The 17,385-nt window shown below is 55.6% G+C and overlaps 1 protein-coding gene across 2 annotated transcripts in view; it reads right to left on the bottom strand.

Annotated features, from left to right (window-relative positions):
* Positions 1-17,385, bottom strand: part of Sardh (sarcosine dehydrogenase) — a 48,838-nt gene that overhangs the window by 7,043 nt on the left and 24,410 nt on the right. For both annotated transcript variants that reach the window (XM_013029468.1, XM_013029467.1), the window contains exons 15-18: positions 12,716-12,854; positions 10,282-10,395; positions 7,244-7,391; positions 4,531-4,624 (exon numbers count right to left, since the gene is read on the bottom strand). In XM_013029468.1, coding sequence (XP_012884922.1) covers positions 4,531-4,624; positions 7,244-7,391; positions 10,282-10,395; positions 12,716-12,854 — 495 coding nt within the window. The remainder of the gene's footprint in view (positions 1-4,530; positions 4,625-7,243; positions 7,392-10,281; positions 10,396-12,715; positions 12,855-17,385) is intronic.

The raw sequence follows: 17,385 nt of genomic DNA, 5'->3' as shown, positions 1-17,385 counted from the left end.
AACCCAGTTGGCAAATCCCCACCCCATAAATGCCTCGAATTCTCTGGCTGGGGTGTCATGGTTTATCTAACGTGTGCCATGTAAGGCCACTCCATCCCGAGCCAATCCAGTCTTAGCAGCAGCACCGCCGGGCTCCTCAGCACGGGGAAAACACGATCTGAAATTCCTTTGCAGAAGAAAAACGTACTTATAGCTATGGCCTGTAATGGCTTCCAACCCAGGGCCTGTTGCTCTGCTAAGAAGAGACGGTCTCAGCCCCGAGGTGCCTGTCCTCAGCAAAAGGGAGACTTCCTTCTGTCCTCAGCCAAGGTGCTGGAACACCATGTCTGGCCCAGGACTGGCCGTGCTGAGCTCCCGGAGACACACCAAGAAAGTAGTTCCCACTGGAAATCTCGCTGGCTTGGGGAACAGGACAACGGCCTTCCCCCAGTCCCCTCCTTCCTCCAAGAATCCCAGGATTGTGGACACAGCACAGACCCAAGTATTCAGAGAAGCGCTCTTGCACAACAGAGGTGAGGCACAGCGGGGCATTGCCAAGTCCTCAGTCATGAGCAGAGGTCGCTGACCATGACAAGCTCACACGTGGTGGCCCATGGGGTCTGGGCCGCAGTCCTCGGCTCTCACCCTCTTTCCTCATATCCCTGCTCAGCAGGCAGTGGTGCTGACTGTGCAGGCGCATCTCCCCTCCCTCCCGTCCCCCCCCCCCCACAGCTGGTGCTGGTAGGCTGAAAGCCAATCAAACTTCTATAAACACTTGGTCCAGCTCCATCCTCCAGCCCCCGAGCCACTGCACACTGACCAACAGTTCAACAACACATGTTTAAGCCGGCACAAGATCATGCAAGAGAATATGAAATTCCCCCTGGAGTCCAAGAGGATTCAGTGTCTGGAGAGAGTAAAATCCTTCCTGGCCTAGCATGTGTGTGTGCTCTCACGTGCACACGTGTGTGTGTGTGTGTGTGTGTGTGTGTGTCCATACTGGGGCTTGAACCCAGGGCCTAGACACCACTCCTTAGGTATTTTGTCCAAGGCTGGCTTGAGGCACAGCTTCACTTCCAGCTTTTGGGGGGTTAATTAGAAATGAGTTCCACAGACCTTCCTGCCCTGGCTTTGAACCTCGGTCCGCAGATCTCAGCCTCCTGAGTAGCTAGGATTTAGGCTTGAGCTACTGGCACCTTGTTTCAGAAAAGACCTAAAACCTCACCTAGGCTTTGAGCAGTAGCCGGGTCATCGCTCACGGCAGGGAGCTATCCCTCGGAAGGCTTTGGCTCCCAGCGCTCTGAGTCCAGCGTGAAGGTCTGATGTCCACAGCCTCCAGGACTGTGGCTCTGCACTCTGGGCGCTGCCATGGGCCTCTGGGCAGGGGCCAGTCCAGCTTCTGCAGCTGGTAACAGATCATCCCCCCCCGCTAGACGGGGAGGCCACTGTTCCAGCCTTGGGCCAGTGGGGGCCCTAAGAAGATAGCTTTCAGGTCCACAGAAGCCACACACTAAAGGTCCCTGGAGCCCTGTGGAGAAGGTGGGGCCCCCTGGCCTGGCATTGTCTGATATGTCCTCCCTTGTAGCCCACACTTGGATTGTTCCAGCCCTTATACCGCAGGACTGGGCTCCCTGGCCACTGGATGAGACCTGCCCCCAGGAGGCCTCCTCTGGAACCTCCAGGAAAGAGTGAAGGAGGGACCATAAGGAAGAAGGACAAGATGCTGGTGTGGCTGCTCTTGGGGGGAGGCACGGGCATTTCAGGATGAGGCAGGGAACCACAGCCCTGGGCTCCACACTGGGGCCAGCCGCTTGCAGCTAACACAGGTGAAATGCATTCTGGAGTGTGGCCGGGTCCCTGGGAAGCGGGGTTACACTGGTGTCGATTGTCGGGTTCAGAAGGGCTCTCCGTGGCTGAGGACCTAAGTGCTGGAAGGCTGGCCTGGCAGGCGCAGGGCCCCGGGTCCTGTCCCCAGCACTGAGGGAAGCAGAGTGAAATGCCAGAACTGGCCGAAGGCCCACAGCAGGGCTGCCGGCTCGGATGGCACATCCTCATGTCAGCAGTAACCACTGAAGGCCGCCATGGGCCTGGGAGTCTGGGGCAGATTCCACGGACCTGCCCAACAGCCCATGCAACCAGGAGGCTGGGTTGGGGCCCAGAACCTTCCCAAGTCAAGACATGCCCACACACCTGGGCCTCCCCTGGGCAGGGCTGGGTCTGCCTCATGTAGGCTGGTCTAGCTCCTCAATTCTCTGCAGCACCCCACAAGACACTGGCCTGGTGCACTTCAGGTCTGGCATTAGAAGTCACCATCCTTCTACTGATGCCGGATCTAGGACAGCATTGGGCATGAGGAGAGGCCCAACCAAGAGCCTACCACCGAAACACCAATGGCTGCTGCCATGTGACGGGCACAGGCTCCCAGTCTAGGCTCCGGTCAGCTCCGTCAGCCACCTGAAGTCATCAGACAGTTGCCAAAGAGAAGAGACCCAACCCACACGCCTGGTGTGGGTGCTGCTCACGTGGCAGGGTGGTATTGGAGGGGTACAGGGGTCCCTAGAGGGCGCTCGGGGCGCATGGAGCACAATTACAGCATCTCATATGCACAGGCTGGGCGTGGAGGCTGGAGGGTGTGGAGGCTGGAGGGTGTGGAGGCTGGGCGTGGAGGATGGAGGGTTGGCGGGAGAGAGCACTCTGCGGCAGAGAGAACTCATTCATGAAGGCAGAGGCACAGGCTGGTCCCCACGTCTCTGCCAGACCTGCACGCACGCTACCCACTCACGAGCGCTCAGGGGTCTGAGATCGGGGCAATGGCCCTGCTCCAGGACCGGAAGAGGCAGATGCAGGTCTGACCAGGGCCCTGGGTGGCGTCCATCTCACAGGGATGCTTGGGGGTGGAGCCACTAGCTGGCACCAGAGAGGCCACCGGGGGCTTGGCCCAGTGCAGCTCAGGCCCCAGGTGGAGGCAGCCAGGGCCAGGCCAGGGCCTTGTGGGGGTGTGTGGGGGAGAGCAGCTGGAGCAGCCCAGTAGGGGGGAGGGAGGACAGGGGAGGGAGAACAATGGATTTTGGAGTGGAGAGGGATGTGCTCCCATATTGTCTCCCCCACACACACATCCAGCCACACACAGGCTCCAAGCCTTAGCACGAGAGAGAGAGAGAGAGAGAGAGAGAGAGAGAGAGAGAGAGATCCACTGCTTCCCCCCCCACCCCCCTGTCTACACATGGGAACCCAGCTCCAAAGTAGGTCGGACACGGGCTGATGATGCTCCACAGATGGAAGGCTGGACATGGCTGAGACCAGAGCTGTGCAGCTCTCAGCACCCCTACCCTCTCTGGTCCCATCAAGGCTTTTTTTCAAGAAGGAGGCAGGAAGCAAGCTAGTGGAACACCCCCAGACACCCCGCTTCCTGACCCCCAGGGAGCCCCTGGGGAGGGACGCAGGGGCAGGCCCTGCGAGGCTGTCAGTGGCAGCAGTGGTCTGCCATTGTTTATTTGCTAAGGGATCCTGCGTTACCCTCCCCCACCCCTCAGAACCTCTGCAGGCTGGGGTCTTGCTCCCCACAAATATTCCTTTTTCCTGGATGAGGGATGGGGGAGAGGGGCTGGCACCCCGCCCCCACCCCAGGGCCACACCCAGGTCCCTGACAGGAATTGTGTGCATGGAGGTCAGCTTGATGGGTGGTCCCAACTGCTGGCTTCTTAGAGAGGAGCTCAGGGACACCCCCCACAGCCTACGCTCTGGGAGCCTCGGCCCCCTGGGGGGGTCCCCTGCCAACAGCAGGAAATCACACAGCCAGGCTGCGGCGCAGGCCTGTCCTGGGGGATGTGTGGTCATGAGGCCACATTTTTTGGGATGGGGGCTGCGGGTGGCTGGGACGGAGCCAGTGCACTGCTGAGCACGGTAGTGAGCACCCTGATGTTGACCACCTGCTCCAGGGTGGTGTCCGGAGAGCAGAGGCCGCTGTAGCAGCAGGGCCTGCCCAGTGCCCAGAGCGCATGCCCAATGCCCACTCTGCCTCCCCCTCCCTCCCCCACAAGTCAAAGTAGAAATCACACTGCTTACTCTCCAACCAGGAGAGCCAGGAGAGGGAGAGGGGGACGCAAGCCCCGGGCTGCAGTGAGGCCCCCACTCAGGGTCTCGGAGCAGCGCCCCCAGGCCTGGTGGATCTGAGAGTCCAGCCTGCCCCGCCCGAGCAGCGCCTGCCCCACTGGGGAGGGCAGGAGCCACGTGAATGGCTCAGTGGCCCCCAGGAAGACAGGAAGTCACTGATGGGGCAGTGAGGCCTGTGTTTGGGGGAGGGGAACACCCCCCAACAGAGCCTCAGCAGAGGTGAGGCTCCAGGTAAGAACGGGGCCACACTGGGACTTTGACCACCATGAGTCCCCAAAAGCCACGCCCCCCGGGCTGCCGGCAGACTACCTCCAGCTGACTCACAGCTGAGGCCCAAGGCCAGGGAGGCGCCAGGCCCCGGGGTCCCGGCTCTGGTTTATTTCTTTGCCACAGCATATGCCACCCAGACCCCGGTGTCTCGTGGCCGCTGGTACTTACCAGGTGGCCTGCAGCCCTCACCAGCTGGTGGGTGGAGAAGGGGAAAGCCTCATCGCTCAGGTCGGCATCTACCAGCTCCTGGAGAATGGCCCTGCTGCAAGTAAGGACAGGGTGGGTCAGCAGCACAGGGGCGCAGTCTCCTGCGGGAGATGGAGGTAAACCATCCACGAGCGTCCAGGCAGGAGAGCCACCTTCCTAATGCCAAGATCCAGCAGCACTCAAGAGGCCAGACTGTGGGTCTGCTCTGGTCTCGGGCAGGTAAACTGAAGCAGAGCATCTATATCCCAGATCCCACCTGAGTCACCACAGATGACCATCCAGAAAAGCTGGCTTCGGAGGCCTCTGTTTTAACCACAGAACAGAGCTGGGTGGCAGGCCCAGCCCCGACAGGAGCCCCTGGACACCACCCTGCCCCCTGTCCTGCCCTTGCCCCCCCTCCCCCCCCACCTCGCCACGTGTCTGTCTGCAGGCTGGGTTGTGGTTGTCATGAGGCAGGGCACACTCACACTCTCTCTCTCTCCCTCTCTCTCACACACACACACACATACCCTGTCACCTGCCCCGCATGGCTGGAATATTCTGGAACTCTGATGCACTCCTGGTCTCTCCAGGCAGGCCTCTCTTTACCTCTACTCTGCACCCGAGGCCTGGCTAGAGCCACACACACACCCCGCGTCCCCTGGGCCTCCTGAGCCCTCCGCACTCCCACCAGCCTCCCTGTCCCCATTTAGCCCTTTGTCTCTCTTCTGCCCTTGGCACCGCTGTCACCTCCTCCAGGTAGCCCTCCAAGACTCCTGCCAGGCACCCTTCCAACTTTGCTCTGCCCCTCAACCACAGGCCCCAGGCCAACAGGCCCTGCAGGCCCACAGGATGGGCGGAACACACAGGCTTGGGCACAGCAGGACCTGCCTCTCATTGGCCGGCCCTGCCCCTCCCCACCTCTGCCCACCCAGGGTCCCCGCGGGCACCAGGGCTGTCAAGTGGCCGCTGATCAGAAGTGCATTCAACCCTAATCCCCACCCTCCGGTGCCACGAGCTGCCACCCACGCCCGCCCGCCTGAGGTGCTCCGCCGCGGCACAGTCCCTGCCAAGATCCTTATGTAACCCCAGCCCGCCGCCCCCCCCCCCCAGCCCAGAGAACGGCTCAGCGCCGGCTGCCTCTGGGCCTCTGCGCTCAGGCAGCCTCCTGGGAGCAAGATGGCTGGGCTGGACAGGGCTGTTTGTTGTGATCCTAGCCAGGGCACGGCGGGGCGGGGGGGAGGAGGACATGCGGGGGGTGCAGAGTGGGGGGGCCTGGAGGGCAGCCGCCCCTCCCAACCCCAGGTCCCTGTCCAAGGGGACAGGCAGGGGCTCTGGCAACCCCACGCCAGCCAAACAGGCTCAGTGATGTCCCAGCTCAGAGACCTGGTGAGAAAGAAGCTCACCGGCACGTGCTGAGCACCGGGCGTGTGCGCCACGCCGGCTCCGCCCAGCGTGTTCCCCCGGTCACCAAAGGCTGCCTGAACTGGTGCTCTCTACAACTGAAAATTCCACCACCTGGCTGGGAAGGTGGCTCCGTGGCAGAGCGCTCGCCTCGCACGCACGACACCCTGGGTTCCATTCCTCAGCACCACATACACAGAAGTGGCGCCGTGGCTCAGGTGGTAGAGAGCCAGCCTTGAGCAAAAGCAGCTCAGGGATGGTGCCCAGGCCCTGAGTTCAAGCCCCAGGACTGGCAAAAAGAAAAAAGAAAAATGCAACCACCTGTCAAGGGCTGGAAGTCCCATGGGGCTTAGCAGCTGGCTCAGGCCCACAGCCCGGGTGCTGTGTTAAGTACTTCCCACACCACTCGGCCAGCATCACCCATTGGATTGGTGGTGATGGTGGTGACATTATTACCCTTGTAGGAAGTTGAGGACAGGCTGGGGGGTGGGGGGCTGTGATGCAGAAGGCTGAGAGCCCGCAGTGGCTGGTAGTGAGAGGATCCCAGGCCAGCCTGGATCTCCTCTACCTTCCTCCTTCCCCACCCCACTCTCCCTCCCCATACATAAACAGCCCCCCAGCCCCCGTCCAGGGGCTCTGGGGCAGGGGAGCAGAGGCCTCCAGCTCAACAGGCCACGGGGCTCCCCAGAAAAGAGCAGAACCCGCAGCCTCCATCCTGGCCGCGGCGGCCAGAGGCTGCAGCAGGAGCTCAGAGTCCAGGTCCCCGCCCCTCCGGCCACACTGAGGAAGATTTACAACTGTACCGGCCAATGCGGAGAGACTGTGACCCAGTGGGGTGGCACCCACCCTCTCCCCGGGGACCCTGAGGAAATGGGAGATGGCCCCGGGGGAGTCGGTCCCCCTCTTCTGGAGAAGCCACGATAAGGCTCTGAGAAGGCGAAGACCTTGAGGACCTGGAGCAGGGAGCAGGCCGCTGCCCTGGGGTGAGGTGGGTGGTGACTCCAGAGGCCACAGTGGCACTTCCCATTGGGAGTCCGGCTTGGGGGCTTATACCAACCACCGATAGCTAAGAGGCTTGTCCTCACTTCCCCCTGACATCTTACTCTTTTAAAGAATGTATTTACTCTTGTTTTCCAATAAACATTGCTTCTGTTGAATGGCAACCCCTTTGTACAACTACTTAGATTAAAAAAAATGCAATGTAAGCCAGGTACCAGTGGTGCACGCCTGTGATCCTAGCCATCCGGAAGCCGCCCCAGGTGCCAACAGGCCTGTCTGCCTAAGTCCTTACCTGGCTGGGCCCTGGATGCTGAGCATGCCCAGATCCTCCGAGCTGTCCACGAGCTGGCAGCGGAACTTCTGGTCCTGTAGCACCGTGGTGATGTGGGACCAGTTGTGCTGGGCCGCAGCCCCGCCCACAGCCAGGTAGTAGCCATCCCCTGGAAGAGGACCCAGCCTCAGAAGGAACCCTGGGCACAGGGGCATGGGAGGGGGCTCCCAGGGGAAGAGACAGTGCTCTTTCCTTGAGATCAGCCTGCAGGGAGCCCCGGACCTCGAAAGATCAGCCTGCAGGGAGCCCCAGACCTCGAAAGATCAGCCTGCAGGGAGCCCCGGACCTCACTGAAGGAAGCGGGCCTCTGTGCTCCTCCGTGCCCTCCGTGCCCAGCTCACACAAGGGCCAGCCCCCCCACTCCCCACAAGCCCAGGCCTGGCCAGCCTTCGCAGACCCTGTGGAACCGTCACCCTCAGCCCGCAGCCCCTCTTGACCTCCTGACCACTGGCAGGAGCCCAGGCACCAACTCGCCCGACAGGACCAGGGTGAGTATCACCTCCTCTTGGAAGCCTCCTACCTCCAGCCCCACAGACACTTCAGTGACCCAAGCCCTGGACATGCCCAAGGGGCCGTATCCGCCCCTTCTTCCTGTCTCCCCACAGCCAAAATCACAGCGCCTGCGCACTGAGAGCCTCCATTGATGAGAGGCTGTCAGTGCCAGCCAGCCTCCAGGGAAGCCCTTCCTCTCTCTTCTCTGGAACCAATGAGCACAGAAAAGGAGAGAGAAGCCAAGAAGATAAGCCTGTCCCCAGAGGGTCCCCAGACCCCTCAGGGTCCTACGGAGGGACCCTGGAATTCTGGACATCGTTGGCTCCAGGACAGACAACCAGCTCCCACCCTTTTGTGTGCATTTGTACACACTATGACCTGACGGCCTGGCTTCTGGGCAGTTCCACCCCTCTGGTTACCCCAAAGCCTTTCCCGGGGGGCTGGAGGGTGCCTAGTGTCCTGACAGACTGCGGCAGTGGCACCCCACCCCCTGCTTCGCTTGAAGCTGGCCCCTCCCCCAGCCAGCAGCTCTAGAAACAACATATAGAGGCCCTGTGGGCAGCCAGGCCGGGCATCTCCCAAGCAGACAGGGCAGAGGACAGTGCTGGGGGTGGGGTTAGCCTCCCTCCCAGGCTCCACCCCATTTCTGTCCCTGGCATGGGGTGGAGACTGGGGTTTGGATCTAACTTCACTTTTTTTTCTGCAGGCAAGTTTGCCTTTTGCCAGATTTTAGATAGCGAATAAAGATGATGTACAACTGCTTCTAGGACTGACACCCGCTGGGTACGCTAGCTTGACACGCAGAGCCCGCGCATTCTCTCCATTGCTGGTGCGCCGGCTCACCACACCCTTCTAGGTGGCTTCTACCCATCTCTGAAGCCCTCCTCCACTGGATCAGGGCCTTCCAGGGCTTCCGGTGCTCCTTTCTCTTTCCTAGCCCCCATCTCTTGCCCTTGAGCTCTGCCCCCATGTGTCCACCCTGTACGGGGTGTGGTCCTGGACCCCTGCGGCCCGTTCATCTCTTCCTCTCCTGCAGCCCTGCAAAGGATCATTGGAGGCACGTAGGAATGCAGGGCTCACTGACCAATGGGCATCTGTGGTCTGACAAAGCCGCCATGACACCCTCGGAGGGCAAGACTGGTCTTCATCCACCCCACAGCCTCAGCCCAGAAGCAACCCCCAGTCGTCTGGGGCTGAGATCATTACTCCCATTCTTAGCAGCAGGAAGAAGTCCCCAGACCCCAACCCACACCAAGGATCCCATGGGCAGTCGACCACTCTTCCCTCTGCAGCCCTGACCCTGTGCCCCACCCCCACCTCTACTTTTCCTCTCAACACATGTGACATCCTGTCCTTTCCACCTATCGTGCTGCTAGATCCTGTTTCTTCCCACTGGAAATATAAGTGCTACCTGGGCCAGAACCTTCACCAGTTCATTGCTGTGTCCTCACATCTCCAGCTGAGCTGGATATACAGCAGGTTCCTAAAGACAGAGGCTGTAGCCAGACACCAGTGGCTCAAGCCTGTAATCCTAGCTACTCAGGAGGTTGAAGTCTGAGGATCACAGTTCAAAGCCAGCCTGGGCAGGAAAGTCCAGGAGATTCTTATCTCCAATTCACCACTAGCAAACTGGAAGTGGCGCCGTGGCTCAACGTGATAGAGTGTTAATTTTGAGTGAAAAAACTCAGAGAAAAAGCCCAGGCCCTGAGTTCAAGGCCCTGACAACAACAACAACAAAGAATTGTGACTGGAGATGTGGACAAAGGGTCTGACCCACTTGCCAGGGGCTCAGTCCGGGACTCAGCTCAGAGAATCTTGACTGAGCCCCATGGAGGACCAGCAGGGGAGGGGGAGGAAGTGGTCAGCCTTCCCAGTGGCCTGAGCTTCTGGCTGGCCTCCACCCCCTCTGGATGGTGGGATGAGATCTGCATAGCTAATGCCTGACCTGGACAGAGGGCATCACCCCCACTCCCTCCCCTGTCCCGTGTGAACCCTGAGGGGTGGGTCTGGGGGCTGAGGACATGGCAGGTGGGCATGGCCCAGTGAGAACTGAAGTGCTGAGCTACCCATCATGGGGCCAGGGGGGGAAGGGGGGACGATGCAGAGGCCATCTGGGTTCCAGCCTGGACACTGGTATCTGCCCATGCAGAAGTCTGGAAGCTGAGAAAGCCAGTCCAGCATGGATGTCCGGTTGGGGCAGGGAGGGGAGAGAGGCTGACCGCCAGGCAGCTGAAGGCATCCACGCTGAGGCTGCTCCAAAGTGCCACCACATAGACGGACAGGTTAAAAGACATAATCGCTGAGTGCTCAGCACACCAGCCTTGCTGCTTGAATAGAACCTGCATTTAGCCTGAACTGAGAGCTCTAATCTCCAGGCCCCAATGACAGTGGACATGGCAGGTAATTACAGAGCTGCCCTCAGCAGCCTAGCCCTGTCCAACCAGTGACCACCAGTCGCCAGAGCAGGCTGTAGCCATGGCAACACTGCTTTCCACAGCATCTCTTACCTTCAAAGGCAGGAGCCAAAGGGAAAGCCTGGGGGCCGGGGGCCAGGCGGCTGACTGTCAGGTCACTCTCAGTGCCCCCTCGATGGTTCAGCATGCAGGTGTACACTGTTGAGCCTAGGATAGAAGAACCGAGATCTGTGCCAGCCCTAGAGCTGCTGGCCTCAAGGTAAGGCAACCCAGGGCCAGAATCTGGAGAAGCCTGGCTAGAATCTGGAGAATCCCTGGCTAGAATCTAGAGAATCCCTGGCTAGAATCTGGAGAACCCTGGCCAGAATCTGGAGAACCCTGGCCAGAATCTGGAGAACCCTGGCCAGAATCTGGAGAAGCCTGGCTAGAATGTAGAGAACCCTTATCTAGAATCTGGAGAACCCTGGCTAGAATCTGGAGAATCCCTGGCTAGAATCTGGAGAACCCTGGCCAGAATCTGGAGAAGCCTGGCTAGAATGTGGAGAACCCTTATCTAGAATGTGGAGAACCCTGGCTAGAATCTGGAGAACTCTTGTCTAGAATCTGGAGAACCCTGGCCAGAATCTGGAGAACTCTGGCTAGAATCTGGAGAACCCTAGCCAGAATCTGGAGAACCCTTATCTAGAATCTGGAGAACCCTGGCTAGAATCTAGAGAACCCTTGGCTAGAATCTGGAGAACTCTGGTTAGAATCTGGAGAACCCTTATCTAGAATCTGGAGAACCCTGGCCAGAATCTGGAGAACCCTGGCTAGAATCTGGAGAACCCTGGTCTAAAATCTGGAGATCCCGGGTTAGAATCTGGAGAACCCTGGCTAGCATCTAGAGAACACTTGTCTAGAATCTGGAGAATGCTTGTCTAGATTCTGGAGAAACTGGCTAGAATCTGGAAAACCCTACTTAGAATCTGGAGAACCCCTGAGTAGAATCTGGAGAGCCCCGGCTAGAATCTGAACTTTGGCTAGCATCTGGAGAATGCTTGTCTAGAAGTTGGAGAACCCTGACTAGAATCTGGAGAACTCTGGCTGTCCACGGGCAAGCCATCCACAATGCCACCCTGGGGGGCAGAGGCTGCTTTCCTCCTGAATTGCCTGGACCTGGCTCCTCCCTTTCACCCTCATCTCAACTCATCTCACTGACAAGTTCCTAACCATGGGATTTCCATCTCAGCATGGTACCTGGACAGCACAAGTCCCTAGCAAGATCTGCAGAGTAAGTGGCAACATGGATGGACAGTGGGCAATAACTGGTGGATAGGGTAGACAATGAACTGATGGATGGATGGATGGATAGATGGATGGATGGATGGATGGATGGATGGATAGATGGGGAGGGGTGGGGTAGATGAATGGATGGGGACGGGATGTGGATGGATGAGTGAAGGGAGGAGGGGGAGGTGATAAATGAATGGTGGGGTGAGGAAGAGGTGCATGAATAAGTGGACGAGGAGTGGGAGAGGAGACAGGCAGGTACATGGGTAATGAGCAGAGGCACAGGAGGGCAGGAGAGGAGGAGGAAATGAGGTGTCAGGTGGCAGATGGGTAGAAGGGGATGCATGCAGGCAGATGACGGGTGGGTGATGAATGGGTAAGGGCAGGCTGAGAGGCACAGGGGTGAGTGGGAGGTGTTTGTGGGAGTGACAGGTGGGTACTGGCTGGTCGGTTGACCAGATGGTCATTGTTACAGGCCTCTTTCCAGTGTGGCTGCATCCTCATAAGAAGGAAAATGGCAGAAGAAGGCCGGGTGGCATCAGAGGCAGATGGCAGAAATGCCTGCTAGCCAATCAAGAGCATGGCTTCCCACTGCACTGACCGGAAGAGGCAGGAGGGGCCCTGGTGAGGCCTGGCTGGTGCCTCTGCTGAGCATCCGTGGCCTGCAGGGTCAGGAGGTGAGCTGTGGCACCTGTGGCTGCTCTGTGAAGCCACTGATACGTCTGTGGAGCTCAGTGATGGCATCCACAGGAAACAAACACCAATGAGGGCGTGTGGGTCTGGGGATGGGATGGGTGAGTAAGGAAGTAGGTGGATGGGTGACAAAAAAAGAAGTGAATCTCCCAAATAGTACATGCAATGTAGTGTGCTAAAAATTATTCAATATGTATCCAAAATTCAAGTGTGCTGAGCTCCCAGGAGTTATTACTCTGGCAGCACTGTGAGAGGCGGGACCCCAGTGGGCCAGAGATGCTGCCCAGGGCCTGCCACCACGTCTGCCTCCCAGCAAAGGAAGAAGGAAGCAGAAAGGGAGGAGAAAGAGGAGGGAGGGCAGGGTGCAGGAAGGAGGAAGGTCCCAGGGCAAGGGCCTGGCCGTGGGGCAGAAGAGGCTGGACAGTGGAGCTGAGCTGGGTCCAGAAGAAGCAGCCATGGGCTCCCATTTTCTGCCAGTTCATCTGTATGCCCGGGCTGGGTCTGTGGAGCTCCATCTGGGGCAAAGTATGAGAAGAGTGTGGGCCACCCAAGCCCAGCCCCATACCAGGGGGTCTGTGGACATCTGCAGAGAACAGCCAGTCTGCAGCCTTCCCGGCATCCACACCGAGCAGGTAGAACTTCCCGAAGTAGGACATGTTGAACACAGCAGCAGCCCCCCGGCAGGCCAGACACTCCTTCTGGATCTGCAAAGTCCCATGAGATGAGATTCAGAGGCCTTAGGGGGGCCCTGCCCTTTAGCCTGTGGGGGGGGCAGCTCTTCCTGAGCCTCGCTTCCTGCACGGCCCCGCTGAGAACACCTCAGGACACACTGTTCCCCAGCACAGGGGAATAGGACTGGCACGGAAAACTCAGAAGCCCTAAGATCACATCAAGAAGACTCTTTGAGCACCACAGAGTTAAATTCAAAATCAGCAGCAGAGGAGAAATTAGGAAACCCATGAGTATGTGGGAAACAAACAAGATATTCCTAATGGGAAACTCACGAGGGCTATTAGAAGCTACTGGGGGAGAGATAAAAGTGAAAAACAACTTGCCAATGCTCGTGGTGGTAGGAGGGGGTGCTCGAATATGCTACATTGGAAAAGAAAATCTCTAACTCACAGGCAACCTTGCATGCTGAGGAACCAGGAAAAGAGCAAACAGAAGAAAAGAATGACAAGGCCTCAAGCAATGGAATGAAATGGAATGAAAACAGAAATGGCAGCTGAGCCAAAAGTCAGCCCTTGAAGAGATCAACCAAACTGGCATACTTCTAGTTAGAGAGAAGGACCCAGAGAGAAGGCTCAAAGTAAAGTCCACCAAAATAAGTATCAAGAAATGGAGACTAGAGGGAAGGGTAGGGCCAAGGAGAGAGGGGTGTTAGAATGAGCGGGGGAGGTGGGGGGAAATGAAGGCAAGAATTCATTGTATACACCACAGAATTGAGAAATGTAAGAGAAGGGATGAGTCAAAGGGGGTGAAGATGTTCAAGTGATGACACAGATCAAGATGCACTGCACACAGTGAATTGCCTTGTTAAGTGGCAAAAAAAAATCAATACATAACCTAAAATTAAAGTAGGGAAAGGAAGGGGTGAGTTAGGAGGGGCAGGTGAGAATGTTGGAGGGGTAACATCGATCTAGATGTGTTGTATTCATCAACTGCTTCGGTGAATGGCAAGTCCTTCATACAACCACTGAAGATAATAAAAACTATTCAAAAAACCAAAGCAAACAATAACAACAACAAAAAGACCAGGGGCTGCTGTGGCTCCTGCCTGTCATCCTAGCTACTCAGGAGGCTGAGATCTGAGGACTGCGGTTCAAAGCCAGCCCAGGCCTAAAAGCCATGAGACTATTATCTCCAATTAATCACCAGAAAACTGGAAGTGGCACTGTGGCTCAAGTGGTAGAGCACTAGTCTTGAGCTGAAGAGTTCAGGGACAGCATCCAGGCCTAGAGTTCAAGACCCATGACCAAAAAAGAAAAAAGAAAAGGAGTGGAGGAGGAGACATCACTACCTACCCTACAGAGGACTCAGGACTACATAAGGAAGATTGTAAGGAAAGAGCTTCCTGGAAAGACACAAGTCTGAAATTGGCTGAAGGGCAGAAAATGTTCCTGGAACCTCACAAAAAGAGGTTCAATGGGCTCCTCCAGAATCCCCACACAGGAATGCATAGCCCCAGATGTCTTCAGGGGCACATTATCCCAACATTTTCAAAGAGCCAGGTGCCAGTGGCTCATACCTACAATTCTGGATAATTGGGATGCTGAGATTGAGGAGGCTCTAACTTCCAGGATAGCTTAGGCATACACTCAAGATACCTTCTACACAGAAGCAGGGTGCAATAGCACATGCCTGTCATCTCAGCTGAGATCTAAAGGATCACAGTTCTAAGCCAGCCTAGGCATAGAAATCCATGACACTCCATATCAATGAAAGAGACTAGGAGTGGTGGCGTGTGCCTCTTACCCAGCTGTAATAGGAAATATAAAATAGGCAGCCTGCAGTCTATGCACAGGCCTGGGCAAGAAGCAAAGACACTAATGATATGGTGGAGGACATAAAGATGGAATATGATATTTGACTTGGATTATGTAAAATGGATACTGAATGGTTTTAAGAAATAAATGTAAGTGTGCTGTGGATAAGACTTCCCTAGTAACGCGTTATTTTAGCTAGTTACTTTAGCTAGTTACTTTAGCTAGTAACTAATTGTAACTCTGCAACTCTGTAACCCTGTCACTCTGTAACTCTGCTTCTGCTGTTTTCTGAGCAATGCAAGCCCTAACCCAGCAGACCATCACCACCCTTTGTTCTATTCCCCTGCTTCCCACAAGCAAAACCTTGGCGGGAAATTTAAACTTAAGGCACGCATTTCTTGTAACAATCATTGGCCAAAACCAACACCCAGCCTCTCCCTTTCCCCCGCCCTAGTCCCAAATGCTTAAAAGCTGATGTAGACCGGCCCTCAGGGCCATTTCCTGGGATCCCAACTCCAGGTGCGGTCCTGGCACACCAGCACTTTTTGCTCAATAAAATCTTTTACATTTTCACTGCGGACTGAGTGTCTCACTGCCCCTCCCCACTACACTATCTCCAAATAACCAGTGCAAGCCAGGCACCAGTGGCTCACACCTGTAATCCTAGCTACTCAGGAGGCTGAGATCTGAGGTGGATCATGGTTTGAAATCAGGTAAGATAGTCTGTGAGGCTTTTTTTTTTTTGGTCAGTCATGGGGCTTGAACTCTGGGCCTGGGTGCCATCCCTCAGCTCTTCAGCCCAAAGCTAGCACTCTACCACTTGAGCCACAACACCACTTCTGGTTTTCTGGTAGTTTATTGGAGAGAGTCTCACAGATTTTCCTGCCCAGACTGGCTTTGAACCTCAATCCTCAGATCTCAGCCTCCTGAGTAGCTAGGATGACAGGCGTGAGCCACCAGCACCTGGTATCTGTGAGACTCTTGTCTTCAGTTGACTACAAAAAGCTAGAAGTGGAGCTGTGGCTCAAGTGGTAGAGGGCTAGCCTTAAGCACAAAGCCTTAGAGACAGCACCCAAGCCCAGAGTTCAAGGCCTAGGACTAGCAAAAAGACAAAAGTGCAAAGAAAGGACTGGAGGTATGACTCGACAGTAGAGTGTCTGCTTAGCCAGCACCAAGTCCTGAGTTTGGACCCCATGACTGCTAAGAATAATAGTAATAACAACAATGCTCCAAGGAAGTAATGCCAACTCTTCATAAAATGCCCTAAAACAACGTAACAGTAAGAAATGTTCCCCCAATATGTTTCAAGTGACCAGCAAAAACCAAAAGATAGAAGTGATGCAAAAACAAAAGATAGAAGAAACTACAGACCAATGCCCTTAAGGCTAGACGTAAATACCCTCAATAAGCATAGCAATCAAACACAAAGGCAGGATGGAAAACCACCATCCACTAGAGTATGCCAGGAACATGAGGTTTGTTTAAAGCCCCCAAATCAGTTCACACAACATACTATCTTAATACAATAAAAGGCAGAAGCCATATCACTGTCCAACAGAGGCAGAAAAACGATCTGACAAAGTCTACCTGGCCAGGATAAAATCCCACAGCAAAGGAGAAGCAGGACAGGCCACAGGCTGGCAAACAGCACCTGCAGAAGTCTCGCCAACAGCACACCGACAGTGTTTCACCCATGGCCCACAGCCCACACTTTGGGCAGGAAACACAGTTTATCCACCCTCACCAACCTCTGCTCCATACCTCAGTGGATGCCCTGGCCAAGGCAACTAGGCAAGAAAAAAAATAACAAAGGCATCCAGTTTGAAAAAGAAGAACCAAAAATCCCCTCCTTGTGGACGACTCAGGCAGGTAAATGCTGGAACTAGCAGTTCAACAGACTGAAGGATACAAGATCAATGTACAAAAAGAAAAATAAAAAAGATCTATTGTGCTTCTCTATATGAACACTGAGCAATCTGGGAAGGAGATGAAGAAAATAATTCCACTCACAACAGCATAAAAACTAACAAACATGCTTTGGGATTCAATTGATAAAAGAAATGCCAAATATGTACTCTCCAGTCTAGAAAATGTTTTTTGAGGGGGTTTAAAGATCTAAGTAAACGGAAAAAACACCCCCAAGCTCACGAAATGGGAGGTTAGCTATTGTTAAAGTGACAACACACCCAAACCGGTGTGCAGAGAAAGCACAATCCCTGTCAAAATCCAGTTGTCTCCTTTGCACGCACTGACAAATGCAGCCTTAAAATTCTCTGGGGACCAAAGTATCCAACACAAGTTTGAAGGAGAAGAAAAAAGTTGGAATACTCATGCTTTCTGATTTCCAAAGTTCATACAAAGTTTCTTACAAACTTCTTACAAAGCCCAGTGCTGGACGGCCCTAAGGACAGATATGCAGATCGACGGTCCAATGGAATAAAATTTGGAGAGTCTGGAAAGAAACCCCTTGTATTGATGTCAAATTAGCTTTCCACAAAAGTGCCAAGGGATTTCCTTGAGGATTAAGAGCCTCTTGCAGGCAGTATTGAAAAACCAAGATGACCAGCTGCCAGAATGAATCACCAGGAAGGCACTGATGGCTCACGCCTGTAATCCTAGCCACTCAGGAGGTTGAGAACTGAGGATCATGGTTCAAAGCCAGCCCAAGAAGAAAAGTCCATGAAACTCTTATCTCCAGTGAACCAGGAAAAAGCTGGAAGAACTGGGGCTGAAGTGGCAGAGCACTAGC

This window comes from Dipodomys ordii, unplaced genomic scaffold (assembly GCF_000151885.1).
Source record: "Dipodomys ordii isolate 6190 unplaced genomic scaffold, Dord_2.0 Scaffold118, whole genome shotgun sequence".
NCBI classification, from domain to species: Eukaryota; Metazoa; Chordata; class Mammalia; order Rodentia; family Heteromyidae; genus Dipodomys; species Dipodomys ordii.
This window is presented reverse-complemented; position numbering and strand designations above follow the sequence as displayed.